Consider the following 26,842-nt stretch of genomic DNA (forward strand, 5'->3'; position numbering starts at 1 on the left):
TGAACTCAAGACATTTCTCCACTCTCCTAGTGGATTCTGTGTCTAGAACTAACTAGTCAGATATTGGGACTAGCCAGGTATTCTGTCATCTTCTCCTGAGCAATATGGTTGGTTGTTGTTGAACCCTTTTGGCTGGATGTCTTCTCAGGAATAACCTGACACAGGTCCTGATGGAGATAAGCATCCCTCTTCTGTGGATCTTGCACTGTTAATAGAGCCTCTTGATATGCTAACTAAAGTCCCTTTCTCCACTTTGCTTTGGCTCCTCCCACAGCTGTGTTTCCACTTATCTCTTGGGAAATTTCAGCCATCTGGCATTTCTCTTGCTTTTGTGCAGTGCAGCTGCCTGATCAAAATAAAACTCAACAAAAATACCCTGTTGCTTTGTCTCCACAACAGTTATGCCTTTGTGTCTGGGAAGAGGAATAACATTGGCTATTCTCTCTGTACTTTGTCTTCCAATTAAAAAAAATCCCTTGGGGTGCTCACTCCACATTGAAAGAAGTGATTGATTATATATATCAATGAAAATATCAGCCCATCTACACCGCAATGCAGGCAGTTAATGCAACCTGCCACTCCTTTGCTTCACTGTGAAACTAAAGGAGACAGAAGGACCAGAATGTGAGAGTTAATGTACCTGTTAGTACAGAGGGGCCTCAAGGGAGCTCCTCTGGGGTGGGGGATCAATAGGAAAAGACAGAGGCTATGTTAGATGAAAGCCCTGTGCTTGAAACATTTGGTCACAGGGAGAAAAAGATCATAACCAGTCTAAATAAAGGGGAGACTATCCAAGAGATAATTAAGAGGTTTCACCTACACAATATACATTAAGAAGTAATTCCTCTTTGGTAAGTGACTGAGAATTGCTCCATTCAGTGCCCTTCTGTTCCATAGTACAGAGACAAAGGACCTTTCTGGATACACTGATATTTTCAGGAGCAATGCAGAAGTATAACTGAGACTGGACTAAAATTGCTCCATTAAGTATGTGGAAGAACTGCTGTTTTACTTCCTATTGATTTTATACTGTCCTTTCTCTAAGGGAGAGTATACAGGGTTTTTCTCTCCCCTTCCTCTACTTTTGTTCTCAGAGCACTTCTTGTTCTTTCCAGCTCCTCCTTCCCACCTTCCTGCCTGGCTCAACTACTGTTCTGCTTTTGATGGTTTTGATGCTGTGGCTAATAGTATCTGGTGTACTTTGTCCACTGAGGCAACAACATAGTCCCAGTTCAGAGACCACATAGGATCCTTATCATCCAGAACCAATTGGACTTGGTCTGTCCCAACACAGCTGACTCATTTGCTCCAGTTCTTGAAAACTCTGTAAAGTTTAAGTCCAGGCTGTTTGGAGAATCACTTGTACCCACACCTGCTTTGCTTTTTCCCCTATCAAGGTCTTCAGGGCATCAAAGGCTAAATTGCTGAACACACAAAATGGAAGCGTGTGTAGATTCTAGAACATTCTTCCTCAGAAAGGCTAATTTGGACTCTTGTCCCACAAATGTTTCAAAATCTGTGAAGACAGCTATTTTCAGGCTTTTGATAATTCATGAATTTCTGTTCTGCTTGGTTCTGATGGATTCAGAGGCTCCTGGTACACTGTAGATTTTTAAAATTTGAAATAGCTCTCAATCTATTTGCTGATAGGTATGTTTTTATTGTGTTATTTTTTTAGGACAGTGAAACACTTAAATACTGTAAATCAAGGCTTGGGAAACTTGAGGTACTTTAACTCTCTTGTAGCATGATGTCCGAATTCAGGCAATTCACTCTGAATTGACTGGCACACCAGAATCAAAACTGATAGTTTGAAATGTGATTTGTCAGCTATTGGCATGATAGCCTCCACTCAGGGATTGAGTATGAGTTGTCACTGAACTGCGGGTTGTGGTTGAAATGTGTGCTATGATGTTTTCCAAAACCCTTAGCTATGCTTTAGTGGTTTAAACCATTCTTTAACCAATGGACCAAATTTAATTGAGGTAATTGTGGTTTGGCATGATGTTTGAACTGAAAGTCCATAGACGTGGCTGTAATACTCCCTTCAAAGTCTGCTGCTCAGTGGAAACTTCTGAAGCTGTGTGTTGCCATTTCATAAAGCCCAATGTTGAACAGATAGAAAATGGAAGCAGGTAAGCAGGGTTAAACCATGGTTCGCCACTTTTATGTTTGGGAGCTCAAATCATGGCTTGGGTTCTAAACTAAGGCAAATCAAAGGGCAAGTAATGGCATGATATCTGATCTGAATCTCTGAGTTTTGATTAGCTTGTTCATCAATCTATTCTTTCATTTAAATGACTAGAAGAGGTTGATATGGGCAATAGCTATGCATCATGTTTCTGGAGTTTTGCTTATGCAGTTGATTTGGTGAGCAGAGACAATTTATGATCCCCTGAAAGCAGATGGAACACCGCATTTGACTAATAAAGAAAATTAAATCTGGATCCACAACTTCCATGTGCGCAAGGTCAAAGTGCTCCAAAAATTGAGGAGATGGGCATTAAGCAAAGATCCATCCAGGGACCAGTGCTATCCAGTTATGTAACTGATGAAACTATGCAGAGGTCAGTAAGGGTACTTGGCAGCCAGTGGGACTTGTGTCCAAGCTGGATGAAGATTACAGATAGAGCATATACAGGGAGGACATTGCAGTGCTGGCAGAAAGCCTTCTGAAGCTACAAAAGCCTGTAAACACAGTTTGAAATTATGGTGCTAGTTTTGCCTTTCTGCTTGGAGCTGGTTGTAAAGGGTGTAGTTCTAGTTGTGCAGGTGTTCCTGACTCTTAACGAATGAGTCCCAGTTCTGCCATTTCAGATTAATGATCACTTCTCCTAGGAGTTTGTAAGAAGCTGTACAGAATAAAAAGCTGGCAAAACTGTTCATTGCAGCCATCTTTGCTATGTGCAAAGGAATTGTGCTGTAAGTTGATATGACTTCTCTGTACCATGTGTTCTTCTGTGAGTTCAGTAATTGTAATCTGAATGAGAGTGACAGGAAAAGAAAATTTTTATGCCAAATACTTAATTACTGCTGGCAGGATGAGAATCGCAAATGAAAGACTACAGAAGGCCATTGAAATTCTTAGCAGAAAAAAGCAGAAGAAGAGCGATTTCATGAGTTATGCTTTTATATATACCTGGAAATGTAAAGTGAATCTGACAAGTACACCTATCGTACAAGTATCCTCATCAGGGAGCTGTGAGTGGCTGCAGCCCTTTGTTGATTGCATACTCTGTGACAAACTCAGGATTTTCTCCATCTAATGTACAAAATAGCAGCTCAGTATATGCCAGCCCAGTCTATAATAAGAGAGCAGTCACCAGTAATTGAATTATGGGTAAAGGGCCCAAGGTCTGGCTAGGCAAGCTGTAGGATCTGCCTCAGCTTTATCTGCTTGGTTGGATAGGGGAGCACCTGTTGTCTGTATGGTCTTTGCTTGGATGTTGCATGGATTAGGCCAGCTTCCTTGGACAACCATTCCCATCTGGAGGGTATGAGGCTGGAAAGGGGTGGAATTGCAGGTGTGCCGGCCTCCTGCTTATCTTAGTGTGCATAAATATACCTGCCTGAGCTGGCCGGGGGGGGGGGGGGTGTTCTTGCTGTAGTGTAAAGCCCCCAACCTGCAGGATCACGGTGCTCCCAGTGGAGATGTCTTAAGGACTCAGAACTTCATGGCCACTACAACAAAGAGGAGGCCAAATTCAATATGTTTTCCAGTACAGGAGTGCACCATCAAAGACAGTCAATTGACTTCATACAGAATTAGGACAGTTTCTGTAGGGCTGTGTGGCTCAGCAAAACCTGAACTCTTGAAGGTTCTCTAAATTTTGCCCTGTATATGTGAACATGTGAAACCTTCTGTATGTGTCAGATTGAGAGCTTTGTTTTCCCTTTTGCACAAATATGCACACACCTTTTCCTATGTGTTTCCCCCCAGTAATATTCATCAATTGTGTGTGTTTTTGAAAGTAGGGATTTTCCTACCGTGGATTAAGGTATGTTTACACACATTTGTCAAAGGATGGCAGCTTTTTACACACGACTTTCAAATATACACATTGTGCAATCACATTTATTTTTTTTTGCTGAATTGTGTCTCAAGCTTGGAAATGTTTGGGCTTCAGCCACAGGCTGTGTCTGAGTTGGTGTGAAGTTCTGGTCAGTTTGAACTGGACACATTCTGAACAAGAACTGAAATGAATTCTTCATACAGCCACTATTCCATTTTCATCCCTGTTCTTATTTTCAGAATTTAGGTTGAGAACCTCTTCCCAGAAGCCATAGACTGGTGGTTCACCCCACAAAATCCCTAGGTCCAGTCCCTGGGCTTTTGAGTTAAAGGGATCCAGTAGCAGGTGATGGGGAACCATTGCTAAACAGGCTATGCAACACTGGTGCAGATGGACTAAAATATAGCTGTTTTGCTGAATCTGAAACAATGAGAAACTCTGCAGAAGTCCCCTGGAAGAAGCTTCAAGAACTGGCAGGGACTGACTGTGGTGGGAAAAGGTGGTGGAAAGATATAGCAGATATACAAAGATGCACATAGTGTATCAACTGAAGTCACCCACTAAAGATACCTGCAAAGGAGTTAAAATGCCTGTAAATGCAAGCCTGTGGATTCTGCAGTGAACTGGCTTTTTCCAAGTCACTTGGATTCTGTCTGGTTATGGGCCAGTTTTCACCTACTGGGGGAGGATTTTCACACTAATGTGCATTAGCATAAATGCATGATTTCTAATGTTCACCTGTGCAATTGCATAAATGGACATTATCAGTAATGCACATTAACACAAGTAGAAAAAAATCCTGGTTAAAAAATCCCTGATGTTGTCAACGAGCAGAAAATGGAATGAAAGGTGCCTGATAACCTGTGACATTTAATCATATCTGTACATCCCCAATTCTCATACAGAAAGCTGAAACATTCTTCAAGAAAAAGGGAAATTCTGCTTCTACCTGACCTCACATGGCCTACTTATGTCCCAAGGATTCCCCATGGAAGTGCAGCTTCCATTCTATTTTGAGTTGCTGAACAGCAAAAAGAGAAAGCTATTTAAAAAGCCCCATAACCCCTACCTCCTGCTGGACTTGGGCGGCCATGGCATGTTTGTGGCTAACTTGAGAGCATTCTTATTCTTGTTCTTGTGGGGTGTGTGTGTAAGGGGAGGGGGTGCTCCTGTGGTTTCCTTTCTACCACATGGTTTCCACAGGTGTTGGCACCCCAGGTTCTTCAGGGGAGGATTTATAATAGGCCACTGGTAATACTTCTGTCAGTCAAAACTCCTGGAACAGCAATTAAAATTCTACTTGGGCATCATTCTTGATTATGCTTTCAGGGCTTTAGAGAAGCATAACTAATTTAAAACAATAAGTATGCACCAGATCACCACTTCACAAGGAAAGTTCATTTAATTTCCAAAGTCAAAGGCCAGCAAATGTCTTGCACGTGACTAATAATTTGTTGTACAGAATCAGTTGCAGTGGTATGTTTTAATATGCAGGCATCTCAGGTTATCCATTGAGCTTTCATTTGCTAAACTCATCAGAACTACACTTCCCAAAGTATGCCCTGGAAATACTGTCATAATATCCCTAAAGCAAATAAAACAGGCATTGTAGCATTTCAGTGCATTTAGGTTAGAGGAGTTATGCTTAAAGTAGCTACTCTTGTCTACTCAAAAGTAAGTCCCACTGAGTTCAAAGCTATGTGGATGTAGGATTGTAGGCTAAGACCTCCGTCAAGCTAATCCAGTGGTGGGGAAACTTCAGCTCATGGCCTCTTTCCCTGATCTGCCAATGACTCCCCCTTCCCCTTCAGTGTCACACCTTTGCTTCAGCCCCAGCATTGGGAGCTGCTGCCTTGAATAAGCTGGAACACCCTGAAGCGGCAGTTCCCAAAGGCTTCCTGTGACCCTCCTTTATCCGCCAGAAGGGATAGGGGGATCTAGCTCCATCAGAATCTTACCTTGAGGCACTTGGTGCACCTTGAAGTGGAAGCTCCCGATGGAGAAGAGCCCTTCTTTATTTATTTGACTTCTACTCCTCCTTTCATACCAGTAATGGCACTCAAGGAAGCTTGCAATCAGTAGTAAAACTTGATCAAAACAATATTATTATTCACAATGTAAAAATATACAGAAGAGGTTTTTTTGCCGTTGTTCAGCTGCTCCCCAATCAGCTGGGTCCTGTGTGTGGAAGAGAGAGAAATCTGAACGATGGAAGGTTAAGACTGCTGCGCAGCAGAGAATGTGATCAGCTATGCAGCAGGAATGGGTTGCGAGGAGCAGAAGTTTAAACCTTCTCTCCCTGTGATCCCCCACATTTTTTAGCTGCATTCTCTTTGCACGTGTAGTGTGTTTTGTAGGTGTGTCGAATATGTGTGTGTTGTGTTTGTGCACTTAATTTGTCTGTGGATGGGAGGGTCAAGCATCTCTGCCCACTTTGTGTAGCCTCCAGCTACCATTAGCACGTACCCCCTGCAGGGTTATTCATATGGAAAGGCGCCGCTCAGGTGAGGCAGCTGCTCCACTCCTGTCCTACATAGTTAGGAAGTTTCTCCTGATTCCCTCTGCAATGCATTGAAGGAACACAGCTATGAACCTACCTGCTCATCGCTGCCGACCTGCAGCACAGCCATGCCCTCTGGTGCTCCCCTCAGTGGAGATCATTCCCATCCAAGGGTTCTGCCAAAGCACATGTGAAGCCCAGTCATAGCCTCTCCCTGTGCGAAGGAGCTCAATGCACAAGTACGAATATGTGCACTGAACCTGTTTCTGTGCCAGCTGCATTGCAGGCAGTGAGGAAGTCGCCATGGGCTCCAGCACGGAAGGCAGGTGCACCCCACCTCAGAGGAGTCTAGCTTAGACAACTACATGCCCTTCCCACTGTGTGTGCACATGCATGTGTGCGTGCATAAATCGGTTGGTGTAATAGTGAGCCATTGCCATTTTGGGATAGCTAAAAGTCAAGCAACCTTCCCCACACAAATCTCAGCATGCATGTTGTGCTTGCAACTGAAATGCATGCATTTCTATTCAAGACTATGCCTCATTTTTACATTTTAAGATTATGCTTCCTTCCAAAATGGCACTCAATAAAGATATACAAAATAGAACAACTGATAGACAGTATCAAATGCATTCACAGCGGCAAAAAGAGATGAGCAACATCCCAGCATTAACATTAGTGAAGCCCAAGAAACAGAGATTGTTAAAAACCTTTCAGTTGCTAAGGCTGCAACTGCCATTAAAGATTCAGACACATGTGAAGTCCTGGTACTGAAAACTCACCTGGGAAGAGACTGAGTCAGTGATTCCCAATCTGGATCCTCAGACAGAAGTCTTACCATTGCTGACTATGGCCCATGCTCACCGAGGGTAAAAAGAGTTTTAGTCCATCAACATATGGGGATGTAAGACTGAGAACTACTTGTGCTTCTCAGCTCTCCCTGTGGAAACTATTTCCTAAATTACAGATGAACAACTCTTGTTGGCTACAGCTGTACTTAAGCTGCATCCCTGAGCTGTTGACACTAATACTGTGCAGAAGCTCTTATCGGTCAGTGGAAAAGTCAATAATGAAATCCCCAAATGATAACCTGAAACCTCTTTGATTTGGGCGGGTTGATCTGGATTAACCCTTACTAACCATGCCAGTGACTTCTTGGATGCCATGCTACTTTTCCTAACTCGTGGTATGCATACGACCTCTTCATGCTATGGGCGATTTGCAAGCAGCTGGCAGCCACTAGCAATCCAGCCAGCAGCTGCAGTCTTCAAGTGGTATTCTGAGGCTGAGCCAGGGAAGATTGCAAGGAATGTCCTGTGCTAGTATGGAAAAAGTTCATATGTAGTAAAAAGCTTCCAGGAGTGCCATTTGACTCTCACCTGGTTAGATCTATCCCTGGACAGAGCAGAAACAAATCAAAACTGTTTCTTAGTGGAATTTTTATTATTAGCTAAGGCTAGATCCCAAAGTGCTTTTTTGAGGGCCATTTATTGAGCCAAAGTGACTGATTTCTGATCTTTCAGGATGGTTGTCACTGATATTGTAATAATTTTATTTTGCTTTCGTAACCTATCTCCAATGCTTGGTAGTTTGTATGATTTTTAACGATCCCTCCTTCACTGGAAAAGTTGGGAACCATTTCTTTTCGGAAGGAAAGGCTTTGTCCCATGTCTCAAGGCCAGGATGCTTCTTAATATTCCAGCTGCGATTAACATTTTTCCCCAAAAATCTTTGCAAGATTTCAGCACCAACTTCCATAATAGGGTGCCTTCCAACTATGCATCATATAAGACTTTGGTTTCTCTCAAAAATTGTAACTCTTATGAGCTTATTATACTCATAAATAAACAAATGATATAGTAACATAGATTACCGTTGTAGGTTTGAAACAGTTTGGTTCTAACAGAAGAATTCTAACAGGCATTTAGGCTGACACACTGAACTTTTCACTGACCCAGGGGCCTTGTCTTGCTGAAGGAATCTGACAAAAGCAAGGTGCATCCCATTTTCCCAGTGAATTAAGGAGGAAGCAAAATGTGTATTAGTCAAGAAAGCAGGGATATACAGAACTTGTTAAAACCAGTCTGTCTACATTTCACAGATTATCAGGCACTTGTGGCACTTGTGTTCTCTGAGCCACTCATTGGCAGAATCTGATTTGTGTAAATGTATTTGTGCAAATTTATCTTTCAAAAAATGCACTACCCCCACCCTCAAAATATGGGGATCTCTCCAAATGCTTTAGTCTATGGTGGAAGGGAACACACATTTTTGGTTGGTGAGCCTTAAAATTTTCTTATGGGAAAAAGACAATCTGCTGTAAAATCTATGGAAAGATTCATAAAAATGGAGACTTATTTGAATTCATTGTGAATTTCTCTGACATTTTTTAAAGAAAGAAGGAAGAATAACTGCTTATTGTAAAGTTGTTCACATGTTCAGCTTATGATGCAAAAAGGAATGAAAGATACCAAGAAATATTGTGAGAAGTAAACAGAACTGAGAAGCACTTCAAACATAGCTACACAATAAACCTACAAATAAGAGGCAGGTGTTATTCAGTTTGGGAATTTAAGGAAGTGTGTTGCAGCAAAGCTGATGAAGAGATGAAGTAAATACATTACTTTTCAAAATCATAGCAGGGGATTTGGGGAAAAATAACTCATTGTTTGGAGCTGAATCAAGTAAATAGCACAAGGAGAAATCATATAAATATAAGGTGCAACATATTAAAAACTTCAGGACATAACATTTGACCTTCTTCTGACCAAAACACATGTCTCAGATTGACTTACCCATTCTTCTTCATTTCTGCTCAGAAATGTTCTTTGAGTAAGAATTGTTAACCTTGACAAATGTCATACCGAAAATGATTCTTAGAAAACTCTGAAATGTGTTTAGCTTGTGGCCACTTTGTATTCTGTATGTTCTGCACCTTTCTGTCAAATAATGTAAAGACTGCTTAAGATTTTAAAGAAGAAAAGACATAGCTGATTTCAGAGTGCACTATCTAAAAATTTTGTGATCCTACACCAGAAGTCAGAAATGAACCTACATTCTTGGTTCCTATGTTCTGGGAAATAGCATACAATACATGGTCAAGCTAAGGAAAGAAATTCTATTGCATAAATCCCTAAATGAAGAAAAATCATTCTGGTCTGTCAGAACTTGCATTCACTGGCAAGATGGTGGGGAATCCTCTTTGTTATGTTTGAAATAGTACTGCAGTAGATCTTCTGTGGATTCTGACTACCCCCTAACTTTTATAACATGTTCAGAATAACTTTCAGAAATTAGCAGTCCAATTTGTGAACCAATCACATGGTTAACTAGCTAATAACAGAAGAATTATATCTCTCGTTGGTACTACTGGAACTACTTCAACATGGATAGATCCTATTCCACTGCAATAACATCTGGAAAGAGGAATCTCATTCATTGGACCAGGTTGTGGTTTTCTTTTTCACATGTTCTCAAGATGGCATAGAATCTCACAGCAGTGTGTCCGTCTCACTATTCTGGTGACATATGAATTAGTCCTTAGAATGGAGCTGATCAGATTCACTTCTAAACATACAGCAAATGGCAAAGAGAAAATTGTTAGTGGCATAGAATGCCCTGGACCATCACAGGGGACTAAACATAATCTTTCCAAATGGACTTTCCTCCAATGTACAGCATCCAACCACAGTGTTAAAATTTTAGATTGAAGCTAATGCATTCTGAGACATTCCCTAGATCAGCTTTTTAAAGATCCATTACTCAATGGATCAATTCACAGAGATAAGTAAGTTTGGTTTATCTCCCTGCATAGAGAAGAGCACATTGTCTAGTACACCCTTTATATTTCTGTTGGAAAAGGGCTGCAGTTCTCATAGCTAAGGGCACATTGTCCCTATCTGGATTGGGGATTATTTTTTGTAAGAACAAGTCACCTCTCCATTGAATGACAATGGTGCTTAAATCATTACTCTTTAGTTAAACGGAGCTTGCTGTGAAGGCAGGTATTTAAGTTGGGATAAGAACCAGCTCATAAACTTTAATGGGAAAGGAAGATAAATCTTCTAATGAGTTGAAAGAAAGCAGATGAGAAAATCGGTGTCGACATTTTTAAGATTTGCATTTCAAATCTGGATAATTATATAAATTGTGCATATGTTAGATGATTATAGCATTGATGGTGTTTGTGTGGCAAGAACCACAAAGAATAAACAAGGGTGGTTCTAATTCCAGCAACTCCCCTGCCTTACCTGGCAACTCTCTTTCCTTAGGTAATCAGCTCGGATGCAGGATCTACTGTTATCTTTTGGCTGATTGATACTGGGCAGAAAATCAAAGAGTTTACGGGTTGCCATGGCAATGCTGAGATCAGTACTATGGCTCTTGATGGGACTCAGACCAGGCTCTTCACTGGGAGCACAGATGGAACTGTGAAGGTGTGTGTGCAGGTGGACTGTGGGAGGGGGTCCGTTCAAGCCAGAAACACCCTTTTCCTTAATGCTTAGTCAGACAATAGTCACTGGTTTTACCACTGGATGGTAGAGGGAAGATATGCATTAGCAGATAGAGTCTGAGATTAGGAAATGGTCGATGAAAGACACTTTGCGCTTCATTCAGACGTTTGCTCAGCAGCATTCTACTGGAAGAGATGTCTGAGGTGAGTTTATCCTCCCTCAGCACTTTCCAGAGTGACTTGACCACTGTTCTGGAGGGTGGGAACGTAAGAAAAACCCTACTTTGTATACTTCATCTGATGACAAGCATCCATCCCATCCTTGTTTTCTCTGGGAGCGGAAGCAGCTCTTCCATGAGCAGATGGACAAGTCTAATGCCAATCCTTGCTTTCAGCTGCTGTTGGTCAAACAAAATCAAAGGGGAAAAGCTATACGATAGTCCTGTGACTTCTTATTCCAGAAAAGAGTTGGAGAGTTGCATCTTTTGAATCCTTCTGCACATTAAAATGTCCTGGAGTGTAATATGTGATATTATGGGAGAGAAGAACACACTTTCTCACTTGCAGGCTTCCTATCAAGTTTGTCGGACTCCCTTAACCAATTTTGGCACTCTAAGCCAAATGGTATTTTGATGCTTCACATGCTCTCACATCTCCTTTGCCTCCTCTACCAGTGACAGATGATGCCTCCACTAGCCTCATCCTTTCTGCTCCCCCCCCCCACCAGCCACCACCACCACCACCACCATCCATCCCTCCTACCCCTACCTCCTGGCTGCGATTGCATCCTCTTCTTTCTCCTTCTACTCTCATCTCCTACCCCCTGAACACCACCATGGTCTACTCTTCTGGGTGTCTTGCTCACCATGAAAGGTCCATGCCGCACTGTGAGGCATTCTGGGTTAGGGTGGCCCTGGAGATTGCCTGTGCAACCATGGCTCATGCAATTTCCAATTCTACCTCAAGTGCTTCACTAAGAGGGATGGCACATCACAAGGAGCCTTTTGCACTGAAACTGCCATTGAACAAGCCTTCTGAAGCATCTTGTTAGCTGGTTCTCTAAGCAGGGAAGCAGCCAGGGGGACCTCCTAGTGAGCTTCTCCTGTATGATGCCATCTCTGCCAGGTTTTGGGTGGCGCTCCAGAGTGCTGTGTTGGGCTTTCCTGAGTTGCAGACCTTCCAACAGACCACAAACAAGTCAAATCATCAGTCACAGAACACTTCGGAGATAGGCACTGTCCCAGTCACTCTATGGATGGCCTTCTAGGAAGAAGCCATTGTTCCAGCCACTTCATGGATAGCCTTCCAGATGTCATTTGCTGAGACTAAAGCTGGATCTCAGCATGCAAAGTGTGTACATTACCATGGAGATATGGTTGCTCCCCTACCTCGCACGGGCTCAAGTAATAGGCATGCACTACCAGTGCCTATATTCTTCCAATGTTTATGTGGCTTCTAAAATTACCAAGAGATGCTTCCTATCTTGCTGTTGTTTGGAAGTGCTGATTTTCTAATCTAAATTGTAGGTTTGGGACTTCAATGGACACTGTCACCATAAACTCAATGCTGGAAGAGACAGAATGGTTGACATCTCCCAGATCTTGGTGCTAAGCTGGACTGTATTAGTGTTTGGCTGGGACAGGTACTGTGAAAATCAAGCTATAACACAGACAGGTTTGCAAGTTGTAAAATTGTACTTTTGTCTGCATTTCTTGATGAGAATATCTGCTAATGCTTATCTTTCCAGACTGTCACAATAATTCAAGGCCTGTTTGATAAGTGAAAAGATTTAGCACTGTCTGTTTGTCAGCTGAGAAAGGATGTGCTATTCAAGGGTGTAGACTAGCAGGAAAGGCTCTCATTGATTTCAATCAGGGTCACTATTTCAAATTTCAGTGTGAAGGATTTCTCCTCATGGCTTCTTTTCGGGAAAGAGATCCTATTGGCTATATTCAAAATGGCAAAAACCAGTGTGATTTTTTTAAAATAATGCTCTGATTTGATCATTTCCCTGTAGCAACCCTTTTATACCAACAGGCACTTATTCTTTGCTCTTCATTTCCATTTATTTCTGTTCTGACCAATAGCTCTTTGGGAGGTCTGCAACAATTAAACCCTAAAAAAGCCATACAATGTAGTATAAATTGCATACAGAATTATAAAACAAGTTTTCACGATTGGCAATAGAAATCCTATGATGTGTAAAAATCATAGCATATGCTCTGGAACGCCTATGAGCACTGCAAGACCTTAACCTGTAGCTGGAGAAATGGCATTCTTGGCACTAGGCTCAGCTTACTGGGACGTGGGCTTCATAATTTAGGAGGCCACCATGGAGAAGATCTTCTCTTGTTTAAAGAGAGGCCTGTGCCTTCTGCCATTATGTGCCTGGCATGTATGCCGATATGATGTAGGTGGAACGTTCACAATTCATTCAGTGGGAAAACACCTGTTCTGCCTGCAGAAACATCAAAATTCAAGTCAGAAGACAAAACCAGGATAGCTGTGTTTCTGCTGATTGGTTACCACGTGCCCTTGTCTACATGTGCAAGACAATGCACATATATACTGAATGAGATGTGGCAGAATCATGGTGTACTTCAGCAGGAATTAAAGCACTAAGTAAAGAAGAAAGTTACTGGGATTATTTATTAAATTTATTTATTATTATTAAATAAAAATAAATTTAATAATTAAATAATTGATTTTATACCATGCCTCTATTCCTGCAAGGAATCCTAAGGGGATCACATCACCCTCTCTCCATCTGATCCTCAGAACAACCCTGTGAGGTAGGTTGGGCTGAGAGTCATTGACTAGCCCTAAGTCGCACTAGCAGCTTCATTGCTGAGCAGGGAGCACAAACCAGATCTCCTGAGTCCAAGTCCAAGCCATTCGGCTATGGTGGCTGTTAACAGAGTAACACAATGACAACATGGGACAGAGATGCGTATCCTTAGAGATGCGGTTTATTACAAAAATAAGCAGACAGAGTAAGTATCTGAGCAGCACTTACATGGAAACAGCAAACATTTGGTTCAATTTATCAAGGAGAAAAAGAGATACAGGCTAGTACCTTGGTCAATAGAAAGGAACTAAAGCCAACTAAAGAAAAAGGATATAATAGGAGCCAGACAAACATACAAGTCTAATCAGTTTGGAGAAATGAACAGAGATGTGAATAACATTGTGTTCTTCTGCATAAGTGACTACACTAGAAAGGGCAAGGCATATATTTTCTACACCATTTGTGTCATGCATGCACATTCTGGCAAGATTCCTAGGAATGCACAAGAAGCTGACCATTTTGGGTGGACTGACAGCTCAGATTCTCAGAATGAGCTTTATAAAGGTGAATTGGTCGATCCCAACAGGGCTGATGGGCCAGGCTCTGATAACTAGATGGTTGTTGAAAGGGACTCAGCTCCAGCTGCAGTCCAAGGCCCTGGGGTACCTGCCTATGCCTGCTAGGCAAGAGATTAGCTCAAGGGCAACCAAGGGGCCTAGGCAACCCTCCCATGGGAATGAAGAACAGCAAGAACACCCTGAGGGGCAGGATTTAGAGATGGGGAGTCTATCAGATGAGAACTCCAGGCTCAGAGGAGGTGGTTCTAATAGTCTGTCATCACAGTCACGGGGTGGCCCAGCTGGGATCCCGGAGGGAGGAACACAGGTGTGCCCATTTCCACAGTGCTCCTCTTGCCCAAGTCTGGCACAGAAGGATTCATAAGCAAAGCTTTGGGTGAAGGGGGCCAGAGAGAGTTCAACATTTCAATTTCTGTATGCTCAGAGACTTCCAAGTAAAATAAAAACGCTTGGCAAGAAGCACTGGTGAGTCTGTTACTGCCAGGAAGGAGCACTCAGCTCACATTGGTTTGGTAGAAGCTGAGGAAAGACTTATGGCAGAACTTAATTAGACACCCACCTGAACATATATCTGAAAATGCAGGCAACACACACAAACAGCTTCCTTTCTAGCAGTAATGCTGTTCATTGTAAATCCATGCTGAGGAGGTGGAAATTAGAGTTGGATAAATTGCTTTTAAAGCTCATTTCCTTTCCTTTGAAACTTTTCAGAACTGAGTGATTTTTCCAGATCCAGAGGTGCACACTCTTTCATGCAATCCTCCTTTCACAGAGAATTGCTCAAGGGAAGGACAGGCTTTGGTTATTCAGCCCACTCTTGCTCCTGGGGGCCTGTGAGGGGGCTGATGGTTCATCCACGGAGTCATGGAATGCTGGGAAGCTTCTTGGCACCTGACTGTGAACAGAGATTAGGGTGTCCATTTCTGCTCTGCCAAAACAGAGAGAATGCAGCATCAAGAAAGGAGGCCAGGCAGATCTGCATAAAATGTGCATATGCTGTTGTGTACGCATAATTGCAAATTTGGAAACAATTCTTATGGTTTAAACAATTTCACCTGAATGGGGTAGGGCAGGATTAGGCCATTTGTGTGCTTTCCAGGTCCACTTTCCAGGTGCTAATCACTGATGGGAACTTCAAGGCTCCCGTTCTCCTCATTTGTGCCTATTTATCTTTACACCTTGGGCAGGAGACTTGGACAGGAGTCAGGAGATCTCTGCCAATAGAGGACACCTGGAAGGGCTTCCTTCTGGCTCGGAGCCCTCCTGGTCAGCCACAGCACATCTGCTTGTGGAAGAGGCTCTTTGTACCCAAGCCAATGCCATTTCCTGAGCCTAAATAATGAACCCCTAGTTTAAAATTCCAAATCCTGGCCTGTCTTCCCAAACCTGCTTGTTATCAAAAGATAAAAGATAGAAGCTTCCCTTCATGTTTATACATTGCCTCCTTCACATGATAATTGTGCTTATCGTTTGATAAAGTGAACGTGTCCAATGGTTTTCATTAATTCTTACAGATCATTACCTCTTAGCCCACCAGGCAGTGATCTAGCACTAGGTGCCACGTGGATAAGTGATAAGGCTGATCAAGTGTTTCCTTTCATCTGGGCATAAACTAAAGCTGAGAGCTCATCCTTCAGAGCCTTCTCTCCACAGGAAAGGACCCGTGTCCTCTGATAAAGCAAGCCTGGCCAGAGCCAGCTTCTCTTCATGGCCAGTCTAGCACCTGATGGTCTCATGTTGCACAAGGCAGTGGGATCTGTCTCCAAGCATGGAGGAAGTGGAGCACTGCTGCCTTTCAAAGTCCTTGCAGCCTCAGTCAAGTAACTGGCAAGATCTGGCAAGATTTTCCTTTGTAAGGAAAAGATCTGTTTCATTGTACCTATAAAGGGGATTGAGGAGGTAGCAGGGGTAAGCATGGTCTGTGAGCCCCCATGCTTATCCTCTGGCTTTTTGCAGCCCTGCTTACTTTGACGTATCTCTGAGGTGCTGCTGCCACACTGAATTTTAGGATCAACACTGCAGTAAAAAGGTGTTTTTTTGCTCTAAAGCAAAGGTGAATGTTGAGCACTTCCAGATTTTCTTGTAGTGTTATTTGCCTTTAAAGCCAGGTATATCTTCACCACTTGCTTTAACTGCCACCGTGCTGGTAATAAAATCTGGCAAACTACAGCAGCTATTTTATCTCTCCTCCCTTCCAGACTGAAAGAAACAAGGTTCAATTTGGCCCAGTTCTGTTTCAGGGCCAATCACTTAGATTCTCTGATGCTTCTGAAGTGGACCATCCTCTTAACCTGACAATGAATTCCCAGAGTAATAACGTTAGGTCCATTCCCCTCTAGATTAGCATGCTTACTAAGCTTTCCCACAGGATCTGAGACTGTCTGATTCTGGCTTATCTCTGGGTTCATCTCTGCCTCTCCCCCATTTGATCCCACAATCTTTGAAGATTTTGTCACAGGAGGAGTGGTCTCAGCTCCTACAATATCCTAACAGAGGTTTTTCTGGCTTCAGTTTCCAGAATTCTTGGGACCTATGACAATTAAAATGTACAAAGCTAATATACTGCAGTGTAGATATGGCCTTATGGAGATATATATGCAACTTCGCACATGCTATGCTATAAAAAGCATAATAAATAAATATGATTGTAATGAGCCTTGAGGTTTGCAATCTTTAAATTTTCATGAAGCATCTCGAATATTAAAAAGCTTGTATCATAATAGCAGCCATCTCAGCCTCTGAATTTCCTGCATTTCAGCCTGTTTGGTCTGATTTTGCCCAGCTGCAGACACCAGTTCCCCTTTTCCCCCTTTTATTGAGCCAATTTTGTTGGCACAGGAAATAGAAAATCAATGTAAATATGTTTAAGCAGAATGAAACGTGTCTGCTCTGGATGCTCTACAAAGCCTAATTGAGCCGGGATAAGTGTTGTGGTTTATAAACTATAGATTAGACAGGATTAAAGGACTTCAGCTTCTGCTTTCAAATCTCTATTCTCTTGGAAACCTGTTTTTTTATCTTGTTTCAAAGTATAGCTCTCCTGCACCCTCCCCCCCTTGTAAACCTTTAAATGCACAGAACAATGTTCTAGATCTTATCGCAAACAACCAAGTCAAGCATGACAGTACCTACTATCTATGTTGTATTGGATTCAGGCACGGTCAATTCATGGTGGGTTGTTTCCTCCAGTCTCCTGCCTCCCTCTCATTCCTTATACTAGGATTGGAGTGGGAAAGCCATGACCCTCTCCAGGAGTTGCTCAGCCCTGGTCATTATAGTCCATGATGAGGCAACATGAGAACTGCAGTCAGTCAACATCAGGAGGGGCCCTGTTTCTGGAGTAGGAGGAAGCCTCCGACATTCAGCCCAGTGACTCCATTCCCAATCCTTTAGCAGTTGATGGAGTCCTAGCACCCTGAGAGCTCATTGCCTGTCTTAGGTCCGCCTCTTTTGCTAGCCCCCCAATCAGGAAATGTCATAGACTTGGACTTTCCATAGTCCCAGCCCCACTCATGTCATAGACTTAGAGTCAAGCAAATTACGCCTGTATTGCTTAGAGATAAAACAACTATGAGGAAGAGAAAGGGCAGCTGGTGACGGTCAATGGCCTTTCTGCCAGTCTGAGCTGAGGAAGATCCTCTCAATCTACCATGCCTTCTCTAACATGCAGGCATGAATCTTTTCTTTGGGTTTCCAGTGCCCAATCTTTGTGTGTTTCCAATGCCTAATCTATGTGTGGCTCAGGAAGTTCTGTGTTAGCTGGAATTTAGTTTTTCAGAAAGCGAGATCATGCATGGCTGTTTCTCTGTCCACCAATGCATTGGTAGGTGTGATCTGATATCTACAGCACACGTCACTAAGTTATCTAAGGTGCAATCTTATGAATGTTTAGACAGAAAAAAGGCTTACAGCTCCCAGCATGCGCCAGCCATGTGTGGTCCCTGACCCCTCTTTTTAATCTAACCATGCATAGAATTGTGCCCTCAGTCTTCAGTCTTCTTCAAAATGCTAGTTTGTTTTTGTGGAACTCAAAAGGGAGCTTGTTTCTGTGGAACTTTTGTTGAACCTCATTTAGGTATTGTCCCTCTCTTGATTTGGAGCTTGATTTATTCATGGAACTGCATCTTTGTATTTTTATGTATAAGAGTCTTTTATTTTATTCTGCAATAAATTTACAGGCAGAGAGGAAGCAAAGTGGGTAACTGAAAGTAGGAAAAGAAAAGGGGAAGTTTGGAAACTCACAGTAAGGGTGTATATGGAAGTGGTCTCCAGTGTGATGCTCGCAGACACCTGAAATTAAAACAACAACAACAATCCTTTCCTCCATTTTTTAAACATATGTACATGGATTTGTATAACTCTATGGCAGTTAATACACATGAAATTATTCAACTTTCTATTACTTAAGCATGGGCTTCAACAAAAGCTGACCAAATATACAAATAAATATCCATTTGAAGTTGGCCTTTACATGCAACTTGTTTATATATCAACAGCTGTCCATTGCATTACAGGTGTTTATCCTTCCAGTTTTGTAACATTAGTCTTTTAGTTGTCAAAGGGGCACTTCCTATTCCATTTGTTAATTTTCTTGAAGCAGGTAATTAATTTTAAAAAGTGTAAGGCTGTTCCAGTACAAAATTTGTCTGGATAATGACCTCCTCACATAAAGAAGCAATTACTAGGCATTGCCAAAACACATGGTGCATTGCACCACCAGCAATTAGCCAAATTAGTGCCTTATCAAAGAGAATCTGCAAGGCCCACTAAACATAAAAGAACAACTTTTGCCTAAGCTCCATGGATGGGACAGGTAGACTTCAAAGAGACAATCTATTGATTGGGCATTTTGTGGTGAGGACGGCAGGAGTTTCTCAGATTCCCAAATGTGCCCATGAGTCCAAAAAGTTGGGAATTCGTGATATGTAGGACTGTAGCTGAGATGAAATGTATACTAACATTCTGGAGGTAACAGCAACCTGCTTCTCTCTCGAGGAGACTATGAGAACAGAAGTGAATAGGGGAAGACTACATGCCGACCCTTTGGGCATTAACTATCCTCAGTGTATTGCTGGCAGCTGTTCAAAAAATCCAACACCTTTATATCATAGTTTATATCACTGGTTTGTTAAGAACTACCCATTTCTTTTTCTGTTAGTCTTCTACATTTATTTTTTTTAATTATTTTTTGTGACTCATCATAACACTTCTGTGAAGAGACTAAAAGAGTAATTATCCCCCTCATCTACCAGTATGGCCGGAAACAATCTGCAGTGCACTGATGACGGATTTGCCATTATATTTTGTCAGCAAGGAAGTATGATTAAAAAATGATGGAAAATGATCTCAGACTGATTCTTTCAAAACACAGTTTCTGCAACAAGGCTGATTTTAAAAAGTGGATGAGAGGGGAATTGAAAGAAACCATTAAAATATTCCATTTCATGTTGTGAGGATATCGGTTAATAAAATATTTTCCTTCCTTTCCTTTCCCTTTCTTTCCTTTTCCCCCATTTTTTGATCTTTGATTCTGTTTCTAAAGTTTGGGATGTCACTCAAATTGCATTGCTTAGAAAAAGAGTTAGAAGAATAGAGGTGAAAAAATATGAGAAAATTGGCAAGTTCAAGAATATAGATGTGGTGTCCATTTGTCTATCTAATCTATCATCTGTCTGTCTGTCTGTCATCCATCCCTCCTCCTCCCTCTCTCTCTCTCTCTCTCTCTCTCTCTCTCTCTCTCTCTCTCTCTCTTTCTCTCTCTCATTCTTGCTGAGCGCATTTTGCCACTCCTTCACGGTGCTACAGAAGCCATGGATTGTCTGGAATGTAATGTCTGAGACAGTCAGCTCTCAGAGTCTCTTTTTAAAAAAGCAATGGCACAATCTATTATTTAGTATTATGTGTTTATCTTGCCCTTCTTCCCAGGAGTTCATGATCCTCCTTTTCTGTCCTTACAACAAGCCTGCAAAGTAGGCTAGGCTGAGAGATGGCAACACTGTCTGAGCTCAGTTTTCCATACCGGAGTTGCCTTTGTGAGCTCTGGATAGGACTGCTGCCATGCAAATGGCAAAACTCTTAACAGTCTTGAGTCTGGCGTGGGCAAGTGTTGACTGCAAAGGGCCTGATATGCGCAGGAGATGTATCTGTGGCCCCTTCAAGACGGTCAGGTCTCTGAACCTTAATTCCATCACTACAGCTTAGGGAAAACCTCATTCAGGTCCTGGCTTGGTTTCTGTGACACCGCCCAACTTCATTCCTGAAGAGTGGAATATTGCCCTTTGATTAAATAAAGCGTTAAACATTTGCCTTCTGCTTCAGAACCCCATATCGGAGGATTGGTGGATGAGTCAGGGCCCTGGCTGTCCTAGAGTGCTGTCCTTCTGGAAGAGGATCAAAAATGATGAGGTTCACTAATGCAGCTTTGCTTGTGCTTGTCACTCTTGTTAGGATGATTACTGTCTTCCGCTTGAGCAACTTCACTCAGTTTTTTGTTCAGCCGTCGGAATGGAAAGGAGGCGTTCAGCACCAGGATGATATCTTATGTGCCACATTTTTACTGCCACAGACTCTAGTGACAGGTAGGGGAGCGTTTATTGCCTAATAGATCATCCTGAAATTGGAACAGGCTACTGTCAACTCGAAGCATGGCTGAATCTCCTGCTGCCGCCTGGCTTAGCTTCTATAGTCTGGCAGAGCTGAATTACTTAAGAGGTAGAGATGAATGAGAGCTTCCTACTGAGACCATGGAAGCATGCCATAGGAAAAGGATGGCCCTAAACTTCCTCCCCTCTTAATTTTGTTTCCACAGCTGAGGCAGTTTTGGGGTCACAGCCAACATCAGCACTGTCAGTTCCTTGGAACCAGCATCGAAGGGGTTCAGGGGGGCTCTGATTGCTCCACTGCTCTCATTCACTGTGCAGTCCCCCAGCATAGGAAGCAGATGGGTCCAGTTCACTTTCTCTTTCGCACATGGCCAGCGAGCACGGTCTGGATGACAACACAGCCCTTGCCCTTACTGCGGGCCAGTCCTTGCTAAGCCACTTCTGCCTGGGGATCATTCAGCACTCTGTTGCTGTCCTGGGTGGCTGCCCACTTTTCTTTCCCCTGGGAACAGTCCGGATCCCCCACCCCCAAAGGTTCTCTATTCCCAAGTCGGGGACAAGAGCAGTCTGAGAATTTTATTGTTTTTTCTTACACAGCTTTTGCCATGTCAGTAGAATGAGCTCCAGGACACAAATATAGTGAGCTTGGTTATTTCCAGGCAAGATGAAATGAAGGGGTGGGTCCCTTGTTCTCAGACCAAAGAGCACTCCTAACATGGACAGTGTTCACACCAAGGGCATCCAACCTTTTTGGGTTGGTGAATACCAATTGGAATGTGGAATTTTGAGAGAGTATTATGGATGCTCCCATAGAATAGTTGCTAGGCAGAGTGGGTTTGCTCAGTATAAAATCACTGCCATTGGGAGCACGGCCAGCCACAAACCACTCATTTCTCAAAAGGCGAAGCAATTAGATCACAATAGCAGTAATCTGTGCAAGAGCCCATGTGTAAGGCGGAGATGCAAACTGAGCTCTAAAACACAAAGGCAATCTTTTGAATCCAAATAAAGATGGCGCTGGAAGGCTGCCCTTTGCTTTGCAGCATGCCAGCCCTGCAGTGAAAATGATTCACTGGAAGCCTCATAAGAAGCAAAATAAACAATGGGTGGGCAAGGATTCTGATGGGTACCAGGAAAGGTGTGCATCAGCACACTTGAGACGCCAAGCCAAGGTTTTGGCATATGGCAGAGTAACATTCCAGACGCTTCTAACAGATGAAGCTGCTCATTCCATTCTTCCTACTTTTGTCCTGTGCTCCATTGTAGTGAACAGTCAAATTCTCCACTCAGCTTCCCACAGCTTTCGGACACACTAAGCACTAAACTGTAAGAAGAGTCCTACTCTGCTGCCTTGCTCCACCTCTACTTTAGCCATAAGGAGGTATTGGAAGTTTCATTTCAGTCTCAACTGATCGCACCTTGCTGTGCTGTCCAAACCCAAAACAAACTATATTTGGTGGAGATAAGCTATGTTCAAACCACAGTTTATGAAGCTGACCTTTTCCATTAACCACAATTTACAATTAAGCAGTTTAGGGTTGGAAGGTATGCTAAATTGGGGTTAATCTAAAATGGAAGCAGACTGTTCCAGTCTCTTTGTTGTGCCCATTTCAGAGGAAAGTATAGGAAGGAAGAGCATGTAACCCCTTGGTCTCATAACACCAAGCCCTGGTTCAGTATAATGACCCAAAGTGGCCACTGTGACCTTGAGTCCAGCTGAAGTATGCATGTTTCACTGAGGGCAGAGAAACATGCATATCTTAAGAAAATGATTTTTTTTTTTTTTACGTGACAACCTGTGCCCTTGAGCTTGTTCATTAGTATTCATGTCAAGCTTGACTATGGGATTTCATGAACATTTACAGGATTCCTCTTGAATAATGTGAGTACGTGTAGAACTGTACCTATGGCTTTTAATTTGCAATTGTATAGAGTTTTTTTTAAAAAAAGAATAGACTTGTTTGTTTGCATTTGCTTTCAAATATGCTGTGTATTTGCTTTCAAAAATGCTGTGAGATCCCTTGTGCATGAAGGGCAGTATATACATTTAGAAAGAAATAAAATAATTTTAATGACTTGGCAATATAGAAGCGGAGGGCATCCATAACACAGCAGATGTGTGAAGTTGCATTTTCTTGGGTGGGGGAGCAGGGAGAAATAATAGCTGCATTCAGCCCTGATTTCCCAGCTGTGCTATTTTTTCCATGTTCACAAGGAAGCCCTAAAATTTGCCATTATTGCACATTCAGGGTCTGATTCTGGACTGCTATTATTTATGAAGTTGGGTTAACAACCTTTTAATATCGGATTAACATTATGGTATAGATTTGCCATAATGCCAAATCAGGTTCATCATCAATAATTTGCAGAGCCATCCTGTCTACTTACATTCAAGAGCAAGATAGCCTCTTACGTGATTGTTGGAGCAGCCAAGCGGAAGGTTACCAGAAATGCAGGGGGAGAGTTAATAGTGGCAGTGACTAGTCTGAATCACTGATGGAGCATGGTCGGGGGTTGGATAATAGCCAATACACTGAAATTCAATCCAGACAAGTAAGTGGTACTGTTAGTGGGTGATTTGCCTGCCTGGATGAGTGACATACAACCTGTTCTGGAGGGGATTGCATCCCCCTAAAAGGTCAGGGTTGTCATTTGGTGGTGTTCTTGGGTCCAGCATTGTCAGTAGAAGCACAGCTCAATCCAGAAGCAAGTAGCTCCTCTTTTCAGCTTATACCAATTATGTGATATACCAATTATATCCTCACCTGGACAGGGACAGCCTAGCCTCAGTTATCTATGGTCTGGCAACCTCAATGTCTTATACCTGAGGTTGCTCTTGAAAATTCTCCAGAAGCTTCAGCTAGTCCTAAATAGGGCAGTGAGATTATGACTGGGGATTGGCCAACAAGAACCTATTGGGCCAGGACTTTATCATCTGCACTGGATGCCAGTCCATGTCCAGGCCTGATACAAAGTGTTGGTATTAACATAAAAAGGCCTGAAATGCTTGAGGCCAGGTTACCAAAGGAGCATATCCTACCATGCACACCTTCCTGGAGCCTAAGGTCATCCTCAGCACTCCTTCTCTGGGACTTCTGCTGAAGGATGTGAAATGGGTGGTCATTAAGAAGAGGGCCTTTCCAGTTGTGGCAGTCTAATTGTGGAATCTGCTTCTGAGAGTGTCTTACTTGGAGCTGGCATTGTGCTTTTTCTGGTGCCAGGTGAAGACTCTTCTAGTTTCCCAAGAATTTTAGTCTGAATTTGGTCATTTTAGGTTTGGGGTTTTGAATTTAAAGCAGGGATGGGGAAGTTCTGGCCCTTAGGTGTTGGACTTTAACACCTATCAGCTCCTATGATTGACTACATTGGCTATTGCTGATGGAAGTTGTAGTCTAACAACTTTGGGTAGGAAGGGGTAACACATCCTTCACTCCTGATATAATGCCCTGAATAATTTGGCTGGAAGGTTCAGGATAGCATTGGCCATTAGAAGCTCTCCAGGGAGGACATCCCATTAATTAAGGTTTTTCTTTCCTTATCAACCTGCTGGTGTATTAGAGATGTAACCTGGAAAGCCAGGTAGTATTTGTGTTTTGTCTTCAAACTGAAAGAGGCCCTGTATTTTCTCTTTGGAAGATGAATCGATTGACCCATTGTGTGTAGTACAATGTGCTTGTGAACTGATCTTAAAGCAAGCCATTTGCTGAATTAATCCTGTATTTGTGAATCAAAAGGAATTCCAGATGAAGAGCTGGGAACTAGATTTGGGATCCTAGATGGGATGAACATTTAAAGAAAACACAACTGCAATGTGCATTTTATAAGGAAGGTGAAAACCAGTATATAAAAAAGATAGGGACAAAATAAAATGGGGTGACACAAATTATAGGATGCATGAGAAGCTGCTTAAAATTTGATTAGATTTGATATTAATCCTTGCATTTGTTCTAATAGCTCTGATTTGTATTCCCTGCAGGAATATGCAGGAGGCATGCATTTTTCCGTACAACTCTCCTTGATAGTGCATTGATTTTTTTAATTGTCTAATCCAGGGAGTTCTGGGGGTGAAATTGTGGTGTGGAATAATGGTACAGAAAATGCCTGCACCAAGCTTCACTTGAATCCTGGAAGATCACTGAAGTCCAACTCAGGTTGGTATGTACTGTAATGGGACCTTCATATATGGAAAGCTGAAGGTAGCTGTTGACTCCATTTAGAGCAGCGTAGGAGGTGTTCCACTGTATCTCCTGCCAACCTTTGCCACCATCGCCTGAGGTGAGGGAGTTGTGGGCCAAGATCTGGAGCCCTACAACTGACTAAACCCTGGCTTAGAGGCAGGGAGAACTAGCATTCAGAGAGAGAGAGAGAGCTCTGCCTTTCTCACTGCAGGAAAGCTAAAAGACTTCATCTAACAAAAGTCTTTCAGTTGAGGGTTGCTAAGGGTTGAGAATTACTTTCCGCTGAGGGTTGCCGGGTTCAAGGAACATCCAAAAAGGGCATTAATAGACCAGAGACAGATAACCTAGTGCCCTCCCATTGTTTTGGACTACAAGCCCCATAAGGAATAACCTACCTGGTCAAGGTTTAAGGATTGCTGGTGTTGCAAGACAAAACATCTGCTGTCTAAAACGTTTGCAGTAGACAGAGCGCTGTCCACATGGGACACTTGTGCTGGGAGGTCATACAGAGGCAGGTGGAGAGAGGTGTTGATTGGCAGCATGGCACTCCAGACACCTGAATGATGGCTCCAAGGGGCATTAACTTTAGCCTGAGATAACAGCTGTCTAGCCAAAAATACAGATCATCAGTTAATCACCCACCATTAGCTAGCTATACATGGAATAGATCCTCTGACTGCATGGTGAGAATATTTTTACTAAGCCCCCGCATTTAAGCACAATTCCCAAAATAGAGAAAAGGAGTAGCATCCCTGCTCTTGTACAACACAGACCTGTGGAAGGTTCAGGAGTGATGTTTGTCTCTCTGGACACTTCAGTATCCCCTTGCAACTACTTATGGAAAAAACCTAATTCAAAAAATTAAAAATTTGCAATACTAGAGAGTGCCAAAGGATCAAATCAAGCTTCTCTGTGAGTTAAATTTGACTCTTTGGATCAAAGGCTCGCAAGGATGAAGGCTAGTTTGCAAGCAAGCTGGTTTCTACAATTTGGCATTCAGTAGTTGCTATGGATGCAGTGTTCTTTCCCCAGAAGAATCCCCTTTGGTTTTGTGGTCCACAGGCTCTGCATGCAACCCAGGAGCCTCTTCTTGCTCATCTTTGTGACTGACAACCCTCTTCCCACATGATTGCAAGGCCACCACCTATAAGTGACCATTTGGGAAATAATCGCTTGTTTCCACCCTTGTGGCACCCTAATTCTTTTGTTTTGTGAGATTAACCAGGCTCGAAAAACATTGATCTATGAAATCACTAATAATGAGTCCCAGCTAGGGGGTTGTTTATGCCTTTGCCTTGTCAGAGTGACAAAAGGCAGAAGCGAGGTTGCTCTACCTTGAGATGCATTTGCTAATTCCCCGTCATTCTCAAGGCTATTGCTTCTGTTTATTGTCCTCGATCCACACCAGCATTTTTCTATTAGTACCTTCAGCAGGGAGCATTCCCTTAATTTTTGCCTTATTTTAGTGCTGGGTCATAAATAATTGCAGGCATCGCTCCTGCAAGTGAGCCTGGCAGAACCTTCCCTTGAGGCTGTTCATAACCTGAAAAATTTCATTCGGTTGAGAGTCTTCACACACTAATGGTTATCATATATTAAGTGCCATGCCAGCAGGCAATTTGTAATTGTTCCCTCCTCTACGAGCTACAGCTTCCATTATGGTAGAATAACTGGTGGATGTAAGGTGGGTAGTGAGTGGCTGAAGAGAGCTTTGTGGCAGGAAGGGAAAA

General features: G+C 42.6%; 1 protein-coding gene across 1 annotated transcript in view; it reads left to right on the top strand.

Annotated features, from left to right (window-relative positions):
* The window catches only part of WDR49 (WD repeat domain 49), a 108,826-nt gene that overhangs the window by 37,786 nt on the left and 44,198 nt on the right, over positions 1 to 26,842 (top strand). Inside the window, exons 8-11 of the mRNA XM_044434567.1 lie at positions 10,785 to 10,949; positions 12,493 to 12,608; positions 20,780 to 20,910; positions 24,987 to 25,085. Of these exons, the coding sequence (XP_044290502.1) occupies positions 10,785 to 10,949; positions 12,493 to 12,608; positions 20,780 to 20,910; positions 24,987 to 25,085 (511 nt within the window). The remainder of the gene's footprint in view (positions 1 to 10,784; positions 10,950 to 12,492; positions 12,609 to 20,779; positions 20,911 to 24,986; positions 25,086 to 26,842) is intronic.

The sequence above is a fragment of the Varanus komodoensis genome, unplaced genomic scaffold (genome assembly GCF_004798865.1).
Source record: "Varanus komodoensis strain SLA01 unplaced genomic scaffold, ASM479886v1 scaffold28, whole genome shotgun sequence".
NCBI lineage: Eukaryota > Metazoa > Chordata > Lepidosauria > Squamata > Varanidae > Varanus > Varanus komodoensis.